At 50.8% G+C, this 17,883-nt stretch overlaps 1 protein-coding gene across 1 annotated transcript in view; it reads right to left on the bottom strand.

Moving 5' to 3' along the window:
* IRS1 (insulin receptor substrate 1) overlaps nucleotides 1–17,883 on the bottom strand; it is a 71,944-nt gene that overhangs the window by 35,934 nt on the left and 18,127 nt on the right. The window contains exon 2 of the mRNA XM_040566927.1: nucleotides 11,721–15,305. Coding sequence (XP_040422861.1) covers nucleotides 11,744–15,305 — 3,562 coding nt within the window. The 3' untranslated portion in view covers nucleotides 11,721–11,743. The remainder of the gene's footprint in view (nucleotides 1–11,720; nucleotides 15,306–17,883) is intronic.

The raw sequence follows: 17,883 nt of genomic DNA, 5'->3' as shown, positions 1-17,883 counted from the left end.
CTTACCATGCCATGTGCCGTCTGCTCTCCTCCTCCACATCACACGAGGTCCTGTAACCAGGTCTCTTCTGTGGCTACGCTCTATTTCTGCTTGATCATATCAGTTCAAATATATTTAATTATCATGTATGTACTGACACTTGACTTCACGGTGGATTAATTCAAATTAAAGTGATTAAAATAATCAAATTTAGATTAGCAAATGAGGAAACTTATCTTTTTTATGTTCTTAATGGTCATTCTCAAAGAGCGATAACCAGTAAATCATGCTGATTTGCAATACAACCTTTTAATTTAGCATTTGGTGTAGTCTCTAGTTAGACAATACCATTAGTGCATATTTATGCAGATTCTTGATCAATAAAAATTAACGGCCAATGCAAGTCACCATTTGCTAGTTGCCTAAATTTTGTATTTATGACTCGTCAAGCTGTATTTGAATGAAAACGGGGATGACATGTTAATAGCATGTTCTGTACTTAGTTATCAGTCAAGTAAAAACTAACAAAACATCCTGAATACATAAAGAAGTTGCTTAACAAAATAAACTTTGTATTTAATTACAATTTATGTTTTTAAAGTCTCTTCCACATTTAGTAGATGAAACTGAATGGGCTAGGTTACTATGGACTCCCAAATTTCAGATTTAGTAAATGTTTTTTTTGGTTGTTTTAAACTAAACAACTGCAGAAAGGAAATCTTTTTTCCCATCTTTTCAATTTCAGCTTATCTCACTCAACTCTGAATAAACTACTCATGTAATCACACTAGCTGTATATTAAAATGAAAACAAAGTTCTCTGAGTATCTATCGTAGCAGCTGCTGTTCTCAAAAATGAGTTTTTAGCGTTTGAAACCCTGATTCTGGATACTTCTTCAATCATGCTCGCTACAGCAATAGCTTTGATTTCCCTAAATATTCAATAGTTACATTGACTGAACAGGTCCGTCTTAGTTTAGCTAACATCAGTATATTAAAGCACATTTAGTTCCAAACCCAGGTTTATTTTTCAGAAAACATTCCAAAAGTTATTCCAACCCGAACCACCCTACTTTCTCAGCCTCAGCTTGCCTTTCTCTCCAGGGACGTGCTACCACCACCTCAGGGTCAAAACAGAATCTGAGAGAAATGTAAATATTTATTCTCTTCCCGGAAAAGCACTCCATGGAGCGGAGGGAAAAAAGGGGATGCGCGCCCAGGGAATCGCATCGGGGTAACCCAAGAGCTTTGCTAAGCTGGTACCTTTCCGTGCAGGCAATCCCTCTGCTCTAAGGGGTAGTCCCTAACTGAAAAGATGCACCCCATTTTCCAGAGCCACCCACCCGAAGAAACACCCCCGGGTGGCAGGGCGCGGGTGACGCCGAGCCATGCCAGCCCCTGCTCAACACGGGCTGGCGTGCACCAGGCTCTGAAGACACAATAACATTCCTCTCGCTGGCTTTGAGCCCGGAGGCTAAAAGCACCAAATAACTATTCATTCTTCCATCTTGAGACACATTCCTAACCTAGTTCAAAGGCCTGAAAAAACATGCCCTAGCTACATGCCTGCACACCTCCAGACGGGCTTTTCCCTTGCACCACAGCTTGCGAGGAAAAGAAGTTTCACACCAAGAAGAATGAAACATATATGAAAGTTTTGTTCCCCTAAAATTGTTTAAAGCATTCGAGGCTGAGCTGCGTACAAGTTCCTCAGCTACGTTGGCCCATTTAAGAGTGAAGTTTCACCATTTACATGCTCGACCTACAGCGGTTCCCCGCGCCTGCTCCAAGCGCAGCGCTGGGAGGGGAAGGGAGCTGACCGGGCCCCGTCCCGCTTCCACCACCGCTCCTTTCCACTCAGCATCGTCTGCCTCTGGCACCTCAAACTAAGATAGATGGAAATGTCACACTCTACACAACCCGATCAGGATGTCCAAGGACTTCCAGCACACTCAGCTGATGTTCACCAGATGATTATATAACGTCAACAAAATACAAGATTATTTCCAAAATATTGATGCTAGGACAAATATTAACCTTCAATAAGAAAAATATTTACAGCTTTCAACCTACAGCTTCCTAAACAAACTAAATTCCTCTTTATACTTTTTATTTTGCCGTTTCTCAGAAAACTGCATGCTGTTATGTGCAAAATGGGAAAATATAAACAAGTTACTAAATAATAAGCCGACCTAACTACAGTCGCTGTTACTTGTATAGAATGAGTCAAGGCACAACTGCTGCAGATGCCCCTGGTCCTGGCCACATCTCCATGGCTGGTGCAGCTCCCTGACCTGTCACAGGCTCGCTCTGCTCCCCACGCCAGCTGAAAAATAAGGCAGAACGACACGGGCATCCCTGCACGCTGCCTGCCCCCTCCGAAGGCAGAACAAAAGGAGCAGCAGGAGCAAAGGCCAAGGTGAGCCCACCCTTCTCAGCACAGCACGCTGCTTAAATCTGCCCCAACATCTTGCAGGCCCACACCCAAGCTGCAGCAGCCAGCCTGCTTGTTGAGATTCCTCAACCAAGGCAGAAGGAGAGTTTCCTCTGGTTCTGGGTGTTTCGGCACACCTAAGCTGTAAAATGCTAGGGTTTCCTTACCTCTGGTTCATTTTACGTATGTGATCAAGCCATTAGCTATCTAGTACTCGTGCACTTTCCGTTGCTTTTAAGGACAATAAATATTTATTATTCTGAAGTTTAGCTGCCGTTACTTAAAAAAATAAATACTCAACTTTGTTCTGCAATGCAGAAAATCAAAAATGGACGAAGTGCTACAAACACCATAACACAGCAAAGCAAGAAAGGCTGGTGCACTGTGCCTGTGCTTTGCAAGCAGAGAAGTCAAAAAAGAGAAATAGATTAAGTGTAGCAGGTTAAGGGAGGCATTTTTTTCACCTTTACCAAAACAGTTCATACCTGCCCAAACCATATTGTGACCATCCTAAGGATTTCAATTGTCACTCATTTTCAGCAGATGAAAATTGCGTAGCTTGAATTGACTATCACTGCAGGAAGATGAGCGTTGCTCACTCTTCACGTAGCCATTGCAGAGATCTTCATCCCCACCACAAGGAGCAATACATCACCTTGCGGACATCTGAGTCATTCTGAACCCTCCGAGCAAGCCTAGGTGCCACAGAATCACAGAATGTCCTGAGTTGGAAGGGACCCACAAGGACCATCGAGTCCAACCCCTGACTCCACACAGGACCACCCCAAAACCAGGCCATGTGTCTGAGAGCGCTGCCCAAATGCTCCTTGAGCTCCAGCAGCTCAGTGCTGTGACCACTGCCCTGAGGAGCCTGTTCAGTGCCCAACCACCCTCTGGGTGCAGAACCTTTCCCTAACCCCCAGCCTGACCCTCCCCTGTCCCAGCTCCATGCTGTTCCCTCGGGTCCCGTCACTGTCCCCAGAGAGCAGAGACCCTACCCCTTTCTACAACCATGCAGCTGTGCTACCTGCACTGGTCTCTTCCATGAAATGCAACAATACTATGGAAGGAAATATCCTCAAGGATATAATCCAAAGTAGAAGGTTGCTTGTTCCTATTCTCTAGGGGTAAAAAAAATATCTTTTCTAACATGTAACCTGTTCTTCAAAAGCAGGCCAGCTATGCTGAAGATGAATTACCATCCAGTGCTTTAATCTAGATATCCTCACTGACACAATCTGCTGTCACCGGGACGTCTTTCTGCATCTCGCACGCAGCGCAGGGAACGGGAAGCTGGGGTCCGAACTGAAGCAACAAAGTCACAGCTCCAGCTCCCCGCCCCACTCCTCTGCGGTCACTTACAAACTGATAAGCAACGGGAGTCAAACCAAGATATGCTGCAAGAGCAGCAACGAACTCAGCCAATCTTCTACCTCAATCTACGCTCCAGGAGGTCCTTTCATTCTCTTGACAAAGGCAAGTGTCTATAGACACCGCTTGACTGTGATGTTACTGCTGATGTCCATGTGTCCATTAGCTCGTGAGGAGGATGAAGGGGGCTTGGGGTTGGTCTGGTTGTTGTTTGTTGAAGATTTTTTTGGTTTGCCTTAATCTCCTTCACTCCGGCTGTTTTTTTCCCCCCTCTTCAGGGGACTGCTCCACTGAAGGGCAGCCCCCCTGCAGAGCCTAGTTATGCAGTTTACTGAGCAGCAAAGCCAGCTTAAGGAGTCGCTGCCCCATAGGTATGTTTTAGCAAACACCGTGCACCACACCAAAAGCCAGATCGCTGAAAGGTGACAAGAATCAAGGCTGATGGATATTTCACATTTTTCTTCAGATTCCGTATTTCAAAGAAAACTTGTCCAGTGCTTAGATGCCCTAGCAACTTACAAATATCCAACCTACACAGACTGGAAAACAAACAAAAAATACACAGCAAATTAAAAGGAAGCTGTAGATGCTCCCACACTACTGCCTTCCTGCATTTACAACATGTATCATCAGACAGTTCAAATGCACAAACACACTTCAGTAGTTCTACTAGCTGTAACGAGTGAAACACTCTTACAACCTAATTCCTTTCCGCCAGAAGTGCATCTTACTTGAAAATTTAATAGGCTATTTTTTGCACATCCCCAGCTCCCAAATAAATGGAATTTAACAACAGTTGTCAAAACATACACAGGCAAATCTGTGCTACGGCACAGGAATGGTGCACCTCATCACACGGTTCAGGCGGCTGACAGCAGGTCTTTTAACTAGGCCCCCAAATTATTACAAACAGTTGAACACAAACAAACTTTCACTGTCCCACCTACCTGATCAAAAACTCCTCTGAAGAAAATACAGTTTGCAATTACCCAAGGTTAAATCTCTAATAATAGTCTTCAGAGAACATGACCTAGATGTGTCAAACATGATCAGAGAGATATATATCAAGACATCTTTTAGTTAGTTAAGAGCGCCAGACTTATTTAAATCTCCTTTATCTGTTCACACCTTGGCTTTTGTTATATTTCTCAATATTTCTGTAAGTGGAGAATAAAGCTGTTAAGCTTCAGAATCTTTTTTAAGTTACTGACATCTCTCCTTCATTGCCTTTATCTCACGAAGTCAGAATAACAACCATCATAATCCCCATTTATCTAAAACACAGAATGATGTAAAAACAGAATGCCGCTACTCGCTTTTATGCATAGGTACTCTAATATGTCTTATTACACATGGAAAGCCAAAAGCCAGCTCTTAGCATTCTGACAAATTGGGAATTTAGATACATTTGTTAATATTAATATATTTGCATTGCTGTTTTCACCACAAAATGAAAACCTCAAGATCTGCTGTAACAAGCCATAACATTTTTGCCATTTTAAATCTTCTTTTACAAGATATTCTTTACACTAAAGAGTTTTAAGGGAATCTATACTTACTAATCCGAAAGACAAATCACAAAACACTAGTGAACCTCATTTTAAATCAATTTATCATAACTGTCCAAGCAGTACAGCGTAAAGAAGAAAACACTGCCATGAAAGAAAGTCTGTGTGAATATAGTTCTCCTTTCACGACACGTTTTATAATAACAAGATTCTTTCACATGTTAAAAGTCACTCATTCTTATTTGCTTTGTACTTAACTCATATCCCTAGCTGTGGTTTACTGTTGTGGTTGTGACAGGGATGCTAGAAGACAAAGAACTCGGGAAAGAAGAGCCTGAGGCAAATTCGGCTTACCTTACCAATGCACATCATCCTGTTAAGGCCAGCAAACTGACCAAATAATATATAAAAATAAAATATCACAAGTAAGGGGTACATATGCTTTCTAAATAATGTCTACCAGTTATAAAGGTGAAAAGAAAAATATAGAAGTAAAAACACTTTCAAGAAACTGCAGCACCATGCTAAATGAGCACCTCTGGAATAAACTCTTTGTATATATACAGGCTTTCCGCCTCTCTCTCTACTATTCCTCAAACTTTCACACACCTCCACCCCAATTCTCATCGGACCACAAGCACCCTGTAGCTCTCTCCACCCACATCATCATGCCACAGCTTCTCTGTGTCCCCCAAGTCCTTTCTATGCCCCACTCCCAGCTCCCTACCCTACCAGTTCCTACAACTGTTCCCTGGTCAGTGCCTCCAGTTCCCATTATCTCATGTCAGCATCCCATAGTTTCTCTCCCAGCCAAAGTAGGGGGCCCAGCAACAGCATCTCCCCCATTTTCCCTCCTACCTTTTACCTAATATATTTCAAAACTGTCAATCAAATGCAGTAACTAGTTTCCAGTGCTACTTGGAACAGAGATTAAATCCAGTGTCTAATTAGTTTTGGAAAAGTCTATCTGTATTTCTCCCATATCACTGGACACTAAAACGTATTTTTAAGTTTACTTTCACTAGTGACTTTACTGAATCTCTGGAAGTGGACATGCTCTGTTCTGATTATTGTACAAGTGATTTTTGTACATAAACAAAAAAATAATCCTTCACAAACAATCTATTGTAAACTTACTGCAACTTGTCCAAAAGAATATTCAAGCACCCTTTAGTTAAAGTACTTGCATTTATGTACCTATAAAGAGTCATGACGTACTGTATAGTCCTAACAAATAGCAAAATTCCGGCTAACACAAAGCATCCCTGAAACAACGCAACATACTAGGGGTGTCAGTCAGTCGGCATTCCTCCTCCAGAGCTGCTTGCTGCGCTTTGTTTAGGGGTTGTAATTCCCCATTTATAAGTGTTATCTAAGGAAACACATGACTCGCCACAGCTGCTAGTTAAAAACGAGCATCCTCCTGGCCCCGCAATGTCCTGTTTCGTTTGAACTGGTTTCTGAATGTGGTTTAAATTTGAAAACATTGACTAAATATGAAACCTATGGGCTAGAGAAGTCCAGATAGTACTTCATTATCTACTGCGTTGGTTTATAAATCATACAGCTGCAATTTTTAAGCCAGGAAAACAAAAAAGAAAACTCTTAAGAAGCCTGTCATTAAAATCAAGGGAGGGAGGGAATAAATCAATACTAAAATGCAACATAGCTATATTAAAGGAACTGATCTACCATCTCAATTATGAAAGAATGAAAAGAAAAAAAAAAAAGAAACGCATTAATAATAAGCTTGTGGTCTTGTTAAGCAGGAGAACTGCAAATATGCAAGTATGCGGAGACAGAGGCTCAATTTTGGCAAATAATTAGGTATGGGGAAAACTGGTGTGTGCATACAGTAAAAAATCGACTGTTTTGTCTACAGAATACCCATAGAGCATGGAAAACTTTCATAATGTACTGGTATTTGTGTTGGTGCTGACCCAAAACGAGGGAAACTTCTGTTCTTTCAGTTCTGGAAACAACCTCCCCCCAAAACTTATTTTAATGGTACACGTCTTGTTTTGGCAATTGCTGTGTTTAAGTTGTTCCACCTTAAGCTTCTGACTCGAGGAAGCAAAACCAACTATTGAAAACTATTAAAAAATAAATAAAGTAAAAAAAAAACAAGCAACGTGCCAACAAACCATTCCAGATATATCAGACACCAATCACCCGAGTTATTTTCTGTTTACCATTATGTGTATTTTCAGAAGCAAAATATACATTCGAGCTTTTCACCTCGGTAGTGCTTTGCTTTAACTGGACGCGGACACGAGGCAGGGGCACGTTACAGACGTCCTTGCCCTGCATGCTGGTTTCCTCCAGCACCCAAACGCCCACCACGCGCCGGGCAGAGAGGCATCATTAAAGCTGCAAGGAAGCCAAGTTACCACTTGCTCAGGCTGCACATATTCCATTCAGTGTTATTAGTGCTCACTTTCACAAGTTCTCAGACTCATCAACGAAATGGAAATGAGGCGGGGGAATAATGTCTTTGCTTTGAAGCTCTGGAGATCAAAGCCACGTACCTGGATTCATTCTGCCATCCTGCTTCAGCCTTTCCTGTTTCTCAAGAGCCAACGTCTAATGGTTTCCTTTTTGGAATATTTTTTGACTGTATTCTCTGAACACAAGCTATCAGCTGCTCATCTTCATACCCCTGCTAATTCTAGGAGGTTTCTCTTCACACAGCAACTCCAAAAGCAGGTAAGAAGCACATCCACGATATCTGCTCATCTGTGCATGCAAAATCCTGAGCAGGAGGAAAATGCCTTACAGCAACACTGCTCCCCCCACTCCCCAGCTACAGCCTCAGCTTCCTCGTGTCACAGGCCGGTGTCTTCCAGCAGGATTTGGCCACTAATGCATGAAAGTCCACCTGTCATGGGATCCAAGCACCAAGGAGCCACCGGCTGGGCTAGGCACACGCAGCAATATCCACTTCTCACAAGGAGAGGGAAATGTGTGGGCAGAGGAGCTTGCAGGGCAGCCTGTAAACCACTGAACTTTTAAAAGGATGAGAGAAGAAAGGCTAGGGCAGGGCCACACCTTACAACGCAGCCAGGAACATATGACAGGGAAAGCAATGGGATTTGAGGGGGAGTGCAGAGAAATGCTATGGATGGGAGAGATTTTTATATTTTTTAAAAAAAATTTGCAAATCAATGATTATTTCACCTACTATCTTTAGTGTTAGGAGAAATAAGTACCACTTGAATGAGGATAAAACCCCTGCAGAATGTAATGCCTCAGCAACCTGGAGGTGGCAGGGATGGGGGAAAGGACAGGGCAGCAAGGAAAAGAGGAGCAAGCTGGCTTGCAGCAAAGCAACAGCAATAATTTTACCCACTGGGAGCTGAATGGCAAACATGTGAGGTCCTTGCCTTGTAGTCTGGAACAACAGATAGTTCCAGAATGGGTAAAACAAGAGTTGTCCAAATAGTTTTGGCCTTTGCTGGAGAGGAGGGAAGGAAGACTGCTCTATGGAAAGGGAGAAAAAAGAAAGTAAAGAAATAGCACATTCAGTCCTTCTGCCACTTCTGAGATTAAAAGCGTTAAGTAACAACCCACAGCTACAAAAGCATGGAGAACAAAGCAAGGGCACTTAAAGCAGCCTTCCCCATCCCTTATTCCAACACCTGCAGCTTTGCCTCTCCCTCCCCAGGTCCTGATGTTCTCCCTTCTCTGCTGTACCTGCGAACGGCCCAAGTGGCTTCCCCTTGCTACTCCACACTGCTCAGGCAGCATGAGGAAAAGCAGCAGCATGAGAAGCAGCAGGAGCAGCCCCCCTGCTCTCGCAGCCAGTGCCCCACCAGCCGTGTCTGCAGGAGCAGCGCGGGGCGATGCTCAGCGGCTCCTTGGGGAGGGCGCACAGAGCTCTGGGACCCGGAGCGCTCCCCGCTCACAGGAGAACAGTTTAGCTTAAGGTGCTCAACAGCTTTTGCAGGCATGTGCAAGCAGACTGTTTGCAGGCCTATAAATCACTCACCTCCGGGCAGATTTTCTTAAGGATGGCATAAGGTGTGCCCTACATGGGCCGATTCCCCTGCCTAACCCCAGTTCTACCCGCAAAGCAGAAAAGGTCTGAGGACTGGTCTAAAAACAGACGTCAACATGGTGTAACACAATTTTTTTTCCTTAACACACTCAAGAAGATGAGCTAGTTGGGCTGAATTCTGAGGAAAGTTGCAGCTGATGGTCAGGAATGCAGCGTGGGAAACGGGAGTCCAACGAGTTAACATCTGAGCAAGCTGCAAGCAACCGAGCTGGATAAAGGGGAGGGCACGGGAACAGGCACGGCTGCTGACTCCCCACATAATTACAAACCGACTCTTCCTGGCCTCCCAGAAGCTGTACTCGTTTAGTCCAATCCTAATTCGGGGAAATAAGAACCAACTTCAAATAGCAATTACTCTGCTAGACACTACCTTTCACCACGCTTCTCTGCGAACAGCTGCGTGATGCTTTCCAGCATCTCCTGGTGCCGGGTCTCTCCTGTCCTGATCCCGCTGCACAGCGCAAGCACAGTGGGGATCGCCCTACCTCCAGGATGGAAAATCTGCTGCAGCCTTTACATTAGCGGTGACACACCAGATCAATTAAGGCAAGGTGTCTGCAGCAACGTAAGCAGCGCAGGTGCAAAAATCTGTGCAAGTAAACAGCTGTGGCACTGCTCCTCCTCAGACCTGCACTCTCTTCCTCTCACACATTTATCATTCATCCAGATCTCAGCAGTGGATTTTCTCTCACGCTTGCTCCCCCAATCTTAGCACAGAACAGGAAAAAATAGCAATACACCCACCGACGTGAGCACAACACGCTGCATGCTCCGGCGAACATCCCCGCGCCAGGAGCTCAGCGCTGCCCTAGGCAGCCAGGGACTCACAGGTCAGGGCGGCACGACACAGCCAGCCCAGACGGCCGCTTGAAAGCGCTTCCAGAAGAAAGGCGTGGCGGGTACGGCTGCTCACCAAGCATTGTGACAACCAGCACGCTCCTGTCACACAGCCACGGAAACGATTGTTTCCTACAGGCACCATTCGAAGCAGACCTGCAGTACCCGTGCTCATGTGAAACCTCACCTCGAACACTGCAATGAATCTGCCGTTCATAGGTCACCTAAGACCAGTACTTAGCACCGCATTGCTCTAACAGGCAACAGTGGAAGTGCTAAGCAGCAAATACGGAGAGCTTATTTCGCCTTTGTTCAGGTATATAAACGTGTCCCAGAGTAACATGGAAGCGATGATCCCAGGCACCTTTCCAACACCAGCTCCCAGCATTCCCTCACACCGAGTGAACACACAATACAAACATTATTATGCTTCCAATAAAATAATAAACAGCGGTATGAGATTCAGCCCCTCGTATCTCCTTGTTTACGTTCATAGTAATACCTGCTCACACTGCTGGGATCGCTGTTGCTCCAATACACAGAAATCCACTAACGGCAAGCATCACAGCACAACAAACCAGGCAGCTAGCTAACAGTGCTCGCCCGCAGCACTGCTGCTCACCTTTCACTAGGACCCATCCACACGCACGGTAACGCATTTCCCGGGCTCTCAGCAGGATGCGTTTGCTCCGTGCTGCGTTACGTTGCTATGTAGCAGGAACATCACAATGCTTGTGATGATGCCCCGCTCACCTTACACCTGTCATCAAGATGTGGCAGCCTGGCAGAAGATTTTCCCAGATTAAAAGAGGAAAGTTGTAAGGGAAAATAAAGCACACCAATGCAGCCAATGGCAAAGGCACAGTTTTCAGGGCCCGTTTCTCATGCAGTCTGTAATACTGCTGCAAGCCCCGGACAGCCACGCTTCCTATCAGCTGAAGCATGAGGGATGGATACAGGGCTTTGAAGACTTTCAAATCTTTCTCAAATCCACAGTCCTTTCCAAGCAAAGCTGAATCAACACTCATCACAGCCCTATGAGGTAGGTGCCATTAGCCATGCTTCATGTGTGGGATAACAAGAGTTGGTGTGGGTCACTGCCTTACCTCGGCCACAAGAGCGATTACTGACCAAACAGGGATTAAAATGGGAGCTTCCTATTTCCAGCCCTACACCCTCAGCTACTTCACTTGTTCATTTCCTACGCCCACTTCTGAAATACACCCAATCCTAAACGCTGAGGAGATGAGGCAGTGCCACAACCAAGTCCCATCTCCGTCTCAGCAGGAGCACCCCAGCCTGTTCTGGAAGCACCCTCACCAGAGGGGACCCTGGCCCCCACCTCCAGGGTGCTGCACCCTCGGGCAGCCTGCAACAAGGCCAGGCAGCAGGTACTCGGGTGCAGACGGGCAGCAGAGCCACCCCAAGGGACTCAGAGCCGCCCCAAAGGGACTAAGAGCCACCCACACTTCCCTGATGCCCACCATGAGGGTCCCGGCACCCCCGTGGAGCCCGGTGCCGGCGGCGGGGCTCACCTTCCCTGGCTGGCGCCTGGCTCCTACATCTCCTCCCGCTTCTGGAAGCTGATACTGGCGTACGCGCTCGAGTCATCGCTGGGGTGGCCGCTCCCACGAGGCTGGCTCGGGGACTTGGGCTGCGGCGGTGGCGGGGGCTTCCCCCCCGACAGGGAGGCGCCCTCAGTGGCGGGGTGCAGGTGATGATGGTGGTGGTGGTGGCGGTGGTGCCCAAAATCCTTCACCAGGTCCAGGTCAATATAATTGAGCCCGTTCTCCAATGCGGGGGCAGCCCCAGGCTCCCTGCGGGCAGCGGGGGCTCCGGCCGCCTCCCCGGCGGCGGGCCGCAGCCACACGTTGTCAAAGGAGGCCGAGCTGTGGCGCTTCACCTCCTCGGCTCCCCCCACGCCCCCACAGGGGAACGGTGCCCCGGGGCAGCCCCCTGGTGCTCCACGGGCAGCCGTTGGCGTGGACGAGAAGGTCTCTGAGCTGTGCCGCCGGCGGCCGCCCTGCGGGTCGGCACGGATCACTTTGGCGCTGGGCGTGCGGCCGGGGCTGAGGCTCACGCGGGTGAAGGCGCTGCCCGCACCAGGCCCCCCGAGCAGGGAGGAGGACGAGGAGCGCGGAGGCGCCGCCGCCGCCAACTCCGGGGAAGCCACCGCTGGGGGTTTATCAGCGTAACCCAGCAGGAGGGCTGGCGAGGAGGGCGAGGGGCTGTCGGAGCAGGAGCCCCCCAGCCGCATGGTCACGTAGTCCCGGCTGGAGGGAACCGCAGGGGCTGCCCGCGGGCCCAGCTCCATGTTCATGTACTCCTCAGCAGCCTCGCTCCCTGGCAGCCGTGGCAGGCCCAGGGCAGCCACGGGGAAGGGCGGCTTGTCGCTGGCGATGAACTCGATGTTGACATACTCGCCCGGGCTCTTGGGCTCCGGGGGCAGCAGCAGCGGGGGCTGCTCCCGGGCCCGCGGCAGGGTGCTGGCCTTGGGGCCGCCGAGCGACAGGCGTGTGGGTCGCGCCAGGCGGCCCTTGGTCTGCACGGCCGTGTCCACCTTGCGTGGCGGCTGTGGGTGGGACGGGGGGACACCGTCAGGGCCACCACCACCGCCACCCAGGCTGTCGCTGCTGGCAGAGGAGGACGAGTCCTCGGCAGCATAGAGGAGGCGGTTGGAACCAAGGGCAACGCGGGGCTGGGGGCTGCCCTCCTCACCCGCTGTCCCACCACCGCGCCGGTGCACGTGTTTGAAGGAGCGTGGCAGTGAGAAGTAGGAGTAGATGGGCTTGTGGTGGGCCACGGCAGCAGCCTCCTCGACGCCCGGCTGCCCCGCGCCCCCAAAGTAGCAGTCGGGTGGTGTGCTGGTGGTGGAGCCGCTGGCCGGGGACATGTTGATGTAGTCGCTGCCGCCACAAGGGAGCTTCCCCTCATTGCTCTCCACCGAGAGCTTCGGGTGGTGGCCGGCACCATTCGTCCAGATCTTGCCGTAGCCTGCGGAGCCACTGTCCGGGGAGTAGCTGCCACTAGGGGACATCATCATGTAGCCGTTGGAGTCCACCGTGGCTGGAGGGTGGCGGCCCCCCCTGCCGGGGTTGATGATCTGCTGTGGGGCCGACACACTCTTAGGACTCATGGGCATGTAGTCACCGCCCTTGGGGGGCGCCCCGCCGCTGGGGACAGGGGCCACGCCAGGTGACATGGGCATGTAGCCGTCATCTGTGTGAGGGGCAGAGTTGGTCCGATGGTGGCCACCATCCAGGTGGTGCATCTCCAGACACTCCTCTGGGTAGGAGTGAGTGGGCACAAAGGCAGAGTGCCGGTAGGATGGCAGCCGGCCACCGCCACAGGGGTAAGAAGGCAACATCTCTGTGTACTCCTCAATGGAGGCTACTGAAGACTGTGAGGGGGTCTTCTGGTGGGAGATGGTGGGTGAAGTACCTGCAGAGTGAGTCCGCTTTCTGAAGGCCTTCTCCAAGTCGGCAACATCCTCGCTGCCACCTCGGGGACAGCACGGCGTACTAGGGTAGCGGGGCTGCTGCTGCGGGTGGCAGGTGCGTGGGATGAAGTGGCCATTGGGAGCTGCCAGGCTGCAGCAAGATGAGGTGGCCTTCCCCCCCATGCAGATGTAGTTGAGCTCTTCATCACCCCTAGCTGGTGGGGTGTGCCCCAACGAATCTGGGGTGACACTGCGAAAAGAGCTGCGAAAGTCACACGGGCTAGAACCATACTCATCAGAAGAAATAAATCCACCATCACTAGGGGAGCCAGAAACAGAAGCACTAGACCTTCGTGGAAACAGGCAGTCCGACGTGGAGCCATGGCCACTGGTGCTACTGGATGACAGGCTGACTGGGCTGGTGGCTGAAGGAGAGCAGCGCGAGGAAGGCATCGGGATGGAACGGCTGTGGTTGAGCGGAGGATGGAGCCTGGAGTTACCACGATGTCTATGTGAGTGTGTCCGGTTGGCACTGGGACTAACTGGGCTACCATCCACTGAGGCAGGCCTTGACATTGTGCCTTCCCCATCGCTTGATGCGCGAACCCGGAAAGAGCTGGGTTTGCCACCCGTGCCTCCACCCCCTCCGCCGGCAGGAGAGGTGGCTGTGACACTCTCAGTCCTGGAACGGCGACTGAGCCCCACTTGGCTGGGCGGAGGGTTGTTGATGTGGTGCCTACTACGGAGGGGCACTGAAATGGGGTTGGAACAGTTGGAGGAGGACTGGCTCTTGCTGCGGGGCCGGAATTCCTCACTCATGGCTCGCATGGCCTCCAGGATGGTTTCGTGCATGTTCTGCGCCACCACCGAGTCATCCACTTGCATCCAGAACTCACCGGGCCCGGTCACAGCCGAGCGCCCCACCTCAATGAAGAAGAAGTTCTCGGAGTGACCACAGCGGCGGATATTGAGCAGCTGCAGCACCACAGCAGCCGCATCAGAGTTCAGCTTCACAAAGCTGATGGTCTTGTTAGTCAGGCACAGGCGGTAGATGCCAATCAGGTTCTTTGTCTGGCCTAGCCCCTTAGGCTTCAGGATTACTTGCCAAACCTCCTTAAAAGCTGGACCAGGGGCTACCTCGCCGTAGCTGTCCTCTCCCGCTTCCCCCAGCCCCACGCTGCTGCCTCCAAAGGTGACATCGCTGTGGTGGTGGTGGTGATGGTGGTGGAGGTGGTGGTGGCCCTTGGCCCGGTTGTGCAACTGCAGCAGCGCTTGGTACCAGCTCTCCTGCTCAGGCTCGCTGTCAGCTGCAATGGCAAAGTGCTCGTCCTTGGTGTAGAGGGCCACCAGGTGCTTGTTCTTGGAGTCAGCCCGTTTGTTGATGTTGAAGCAGCTTTCCAGTGGGATGGAGCGCTTGGGGGCCCCTGACTTGTGTCTCCATTTCTTCTCATTCTCGTAATACTCCAGCCGGGCGGGTCCAGACTCGCTGGCTGCCCTCAGCACGAAAAAGCGTTTATGCATGCTCTTGGGTTTGCGCAAGTAACCCACCTTTCTGACATCTGAGAAGAAGCCCTCGTTATTATCTGTGGGGCTGGCCATGGCGAGAGGTGGCGGTGCTGTTACAGCAGTCAGTAGTACACAAAACCCCAAAACAGCCAAGCCAGCCGGAAAAGACAACCACCTAAAACAAAATTCATGCAACAACAATTAATAATAATAATAAAAAAAAAAAGGCAAAAGAGCTCAGGATCCCCTTTTGAAAACAGGGCAGAAGCAGGGGGCAAGCAGCTGTTCAGCGGCAGAGGCAGCTTCCAGCACCAAATCAGAGTTTGTGTCGCTGTTTATGCCCGAATCGCCCTCAGATGGGTGACCGTGTCCATAAAAAGTCCAGTCCCGCTCGGTGCAGCCGAAAGCCTCGTCCCAGGAGCAGCGGCCGGGGAGGGGACACGCATCCTGCGGGCCGGGGATGCCCGCCTGGCCCAGCACCCCGCTTCCCTTCGCAAGTTTGCCTCCGCGAGTAGCGATTTCTGCTGCAGATTAAATATCCTCTTGGGGGCGGAGATTGTTTTGCGAAGTCCGGGCTTTGCACCCGAAAAAAAAAAAAAAAAAAAAAGCACTCTTCGTCCCCCCAAAAAATAAAACAAAAATAACAAACAACCACAAGGCAGCCGCCCTCCAAGTATCAGCGCTGAGGTTGCTGCTGCTGCTGCTGCTTCTCCCGCTCGGCCGTGCGGAGGAGGCTGGCGACCCCATTCAGTCCCATCTCGTTAGGCGCACAAAGTGCCATCTCCAGGCGCGGCGGCGGCAGGCAGGCAGGCAGGCACATCCCCTCTTCCTCCTCCTCCTCATTCCAGGCGGCAGCGCCTCGGCGCCCGGCGGCGCAGCCCCCTCCCGCGCCCCAGGCCGGCGGCGGCTCCCTGCGGGCCGGCTTCTCCGCGGACTTTCCCGGCGCCCCGCACCCAGACCGGTGGCGGGGACCCCCTCCGCCCGCCGCCGCGGCTCAGGCTCGCTCCGAGGAGAACGACGCGGGACGGCGCCGCTGCGTGGACCATCCCCGGAGCCGCCGCCACTGCCGCCGCCAGGCTCCCGGCCAGCCCTCCGCTCCCTCCCTCCGCTCCCTCCCTGCCCTCATTCAGCGCGGCCGCGGGGGCCGCCGCCGCCGCCACCGCCGGGCCCGGCCCCGACTCCAGCCCCAGCTCCGCCCGCCGGGGGCCGCGGCCCGCATTGGTGCCGCCGCCCGTCAGTCAGGGAGGCGGCGCCCGGGCCGCGCTGAGGCGAGGAGGGGAGCGAGGAGGAGGCGGCGACGCCATTTGGCGGCGTGGTGGTTGTGGAAGCCGCTGGCGGGGCAGCCCCCGAGCCCCCCGGTGAAGTGTGTCCCCGCCCGCCAAGCGAGTCCCGCTCGACAGAAATGCCGGGGGAAGGATCCCCGAATAAAATTATTTGATTCTGCGTAGCGTCAAGTAGCCGAGTGTGTTTTCCCGCATCGTTGTGGGCTGAGTTAAACTGAATATTCAACGCGCTCTGCAGTTAGCCGGGACGAAACGTGCTGCGTGCACAACTTCCACCTCCGAGGAGGAAACAAGTGCTGCAAGCCAACTCCGGAAAATAAATTGCTCAATGCTGCCATCTCCAGGGCGGCTCGGGGCGCTCCTGGCTCAGCTCCGTCCCTGGAGGGAGGCAGGGGCCCTGCGCCCAGCCCGGTGCCCGTGCCCCGCCGCCATTTCCCCGCGCGCCGCGGCCCTGCTGCTCCTCAGCGCCCCAACAACGCTCGTGCCCACCCGTCAGGTTGAAACCTTCCCCTTCTGTGGAGTCATGTAGGCCCAAACATGGAACGAATAAGCTAAAGGCTTTTCCAATGCATTACAAACTGTTGTCTGGAGATTGTGGCTTTGCAACTATTTGAGGCCACAGCTTTGCTGCTCAAAATGGGAAAAAACTCCCCTGAAATATTTGCAGACACGTGGAAAACTCAGAGAGGACAACAGGCAGCACTGTGGACCCCTGTCTCTTGATCTCTTACAGATAACACAAACCATAGCTCTGTTTAATGGCATTTACCAAACACACGGTAACAATGTGCAATGTAAGAGCAGAATCTACTTGGTAAGACATAAGGACTGAGCAGAGAATAGCCTATACCATAACAACCTGTACTATCATCTCGTTCTTTCCTCCCCTTCATGCTGTAGTTCGCCATGACAGAAGTGTACGTTTGTATTGAAAATAAATCCATTGTATGTACCTTGAGATGAAGCTTGCTACATCTTGAAATAGGATTTCAGCAAATTGCTTCCCCAGCCCATGTCATGGAGTTGTGGGACAGAATTCCAGCCGTGGGGCAGTATTCCGATCAGCTATTGTGGCTGTCACTAACACCAGGTATGCTTTGTTGGCAGAGGGCACCGCCACCGTACACGCGTTGAGCCGCACACACTAAAAAGGCAGTGGTTCCTGTGGCAAGAGAATAGCTCCTGAGCTTCCTCTCCCTGTCCCTCCACAGATGTGGGAATGCATGTTTGTGCACAGAATATAGACTATTCTTTAATCAAATATTTTACACGTAGTAGGTAAGGTCATTAGTATTAAGTAATAGCTTGCATTTACTCTGCCCTGTTCTTTCCCTTCCAAAGGCAAGTGATACAGCATGCAAGAGGAATGAGCTCCTGATGGAGAACAAAAACCACCTGATGTGCGCTGTGTTGCGCAAGGGAACATAGATCTGAGGGTAAAAGCAGGAGATGGTCCTGTCCACAATATGT

Source organism: Cygnus olor, chromosome 9 (assembly GCF_009769625.2).
Source record: "Cygnus olor isolate bCygOlo1 chromosome 9, bCygOlo1.pri.v2, whole genome shotgun sequence".
NCBI lineage: Eukaryota > Metazoa > Chordata > Aves > Anseriformes > Anatidae > Cygnus > Cygnus olor.
This window is presented reverse-complemented; position numbering and strand designations above follow the sequence as displayed.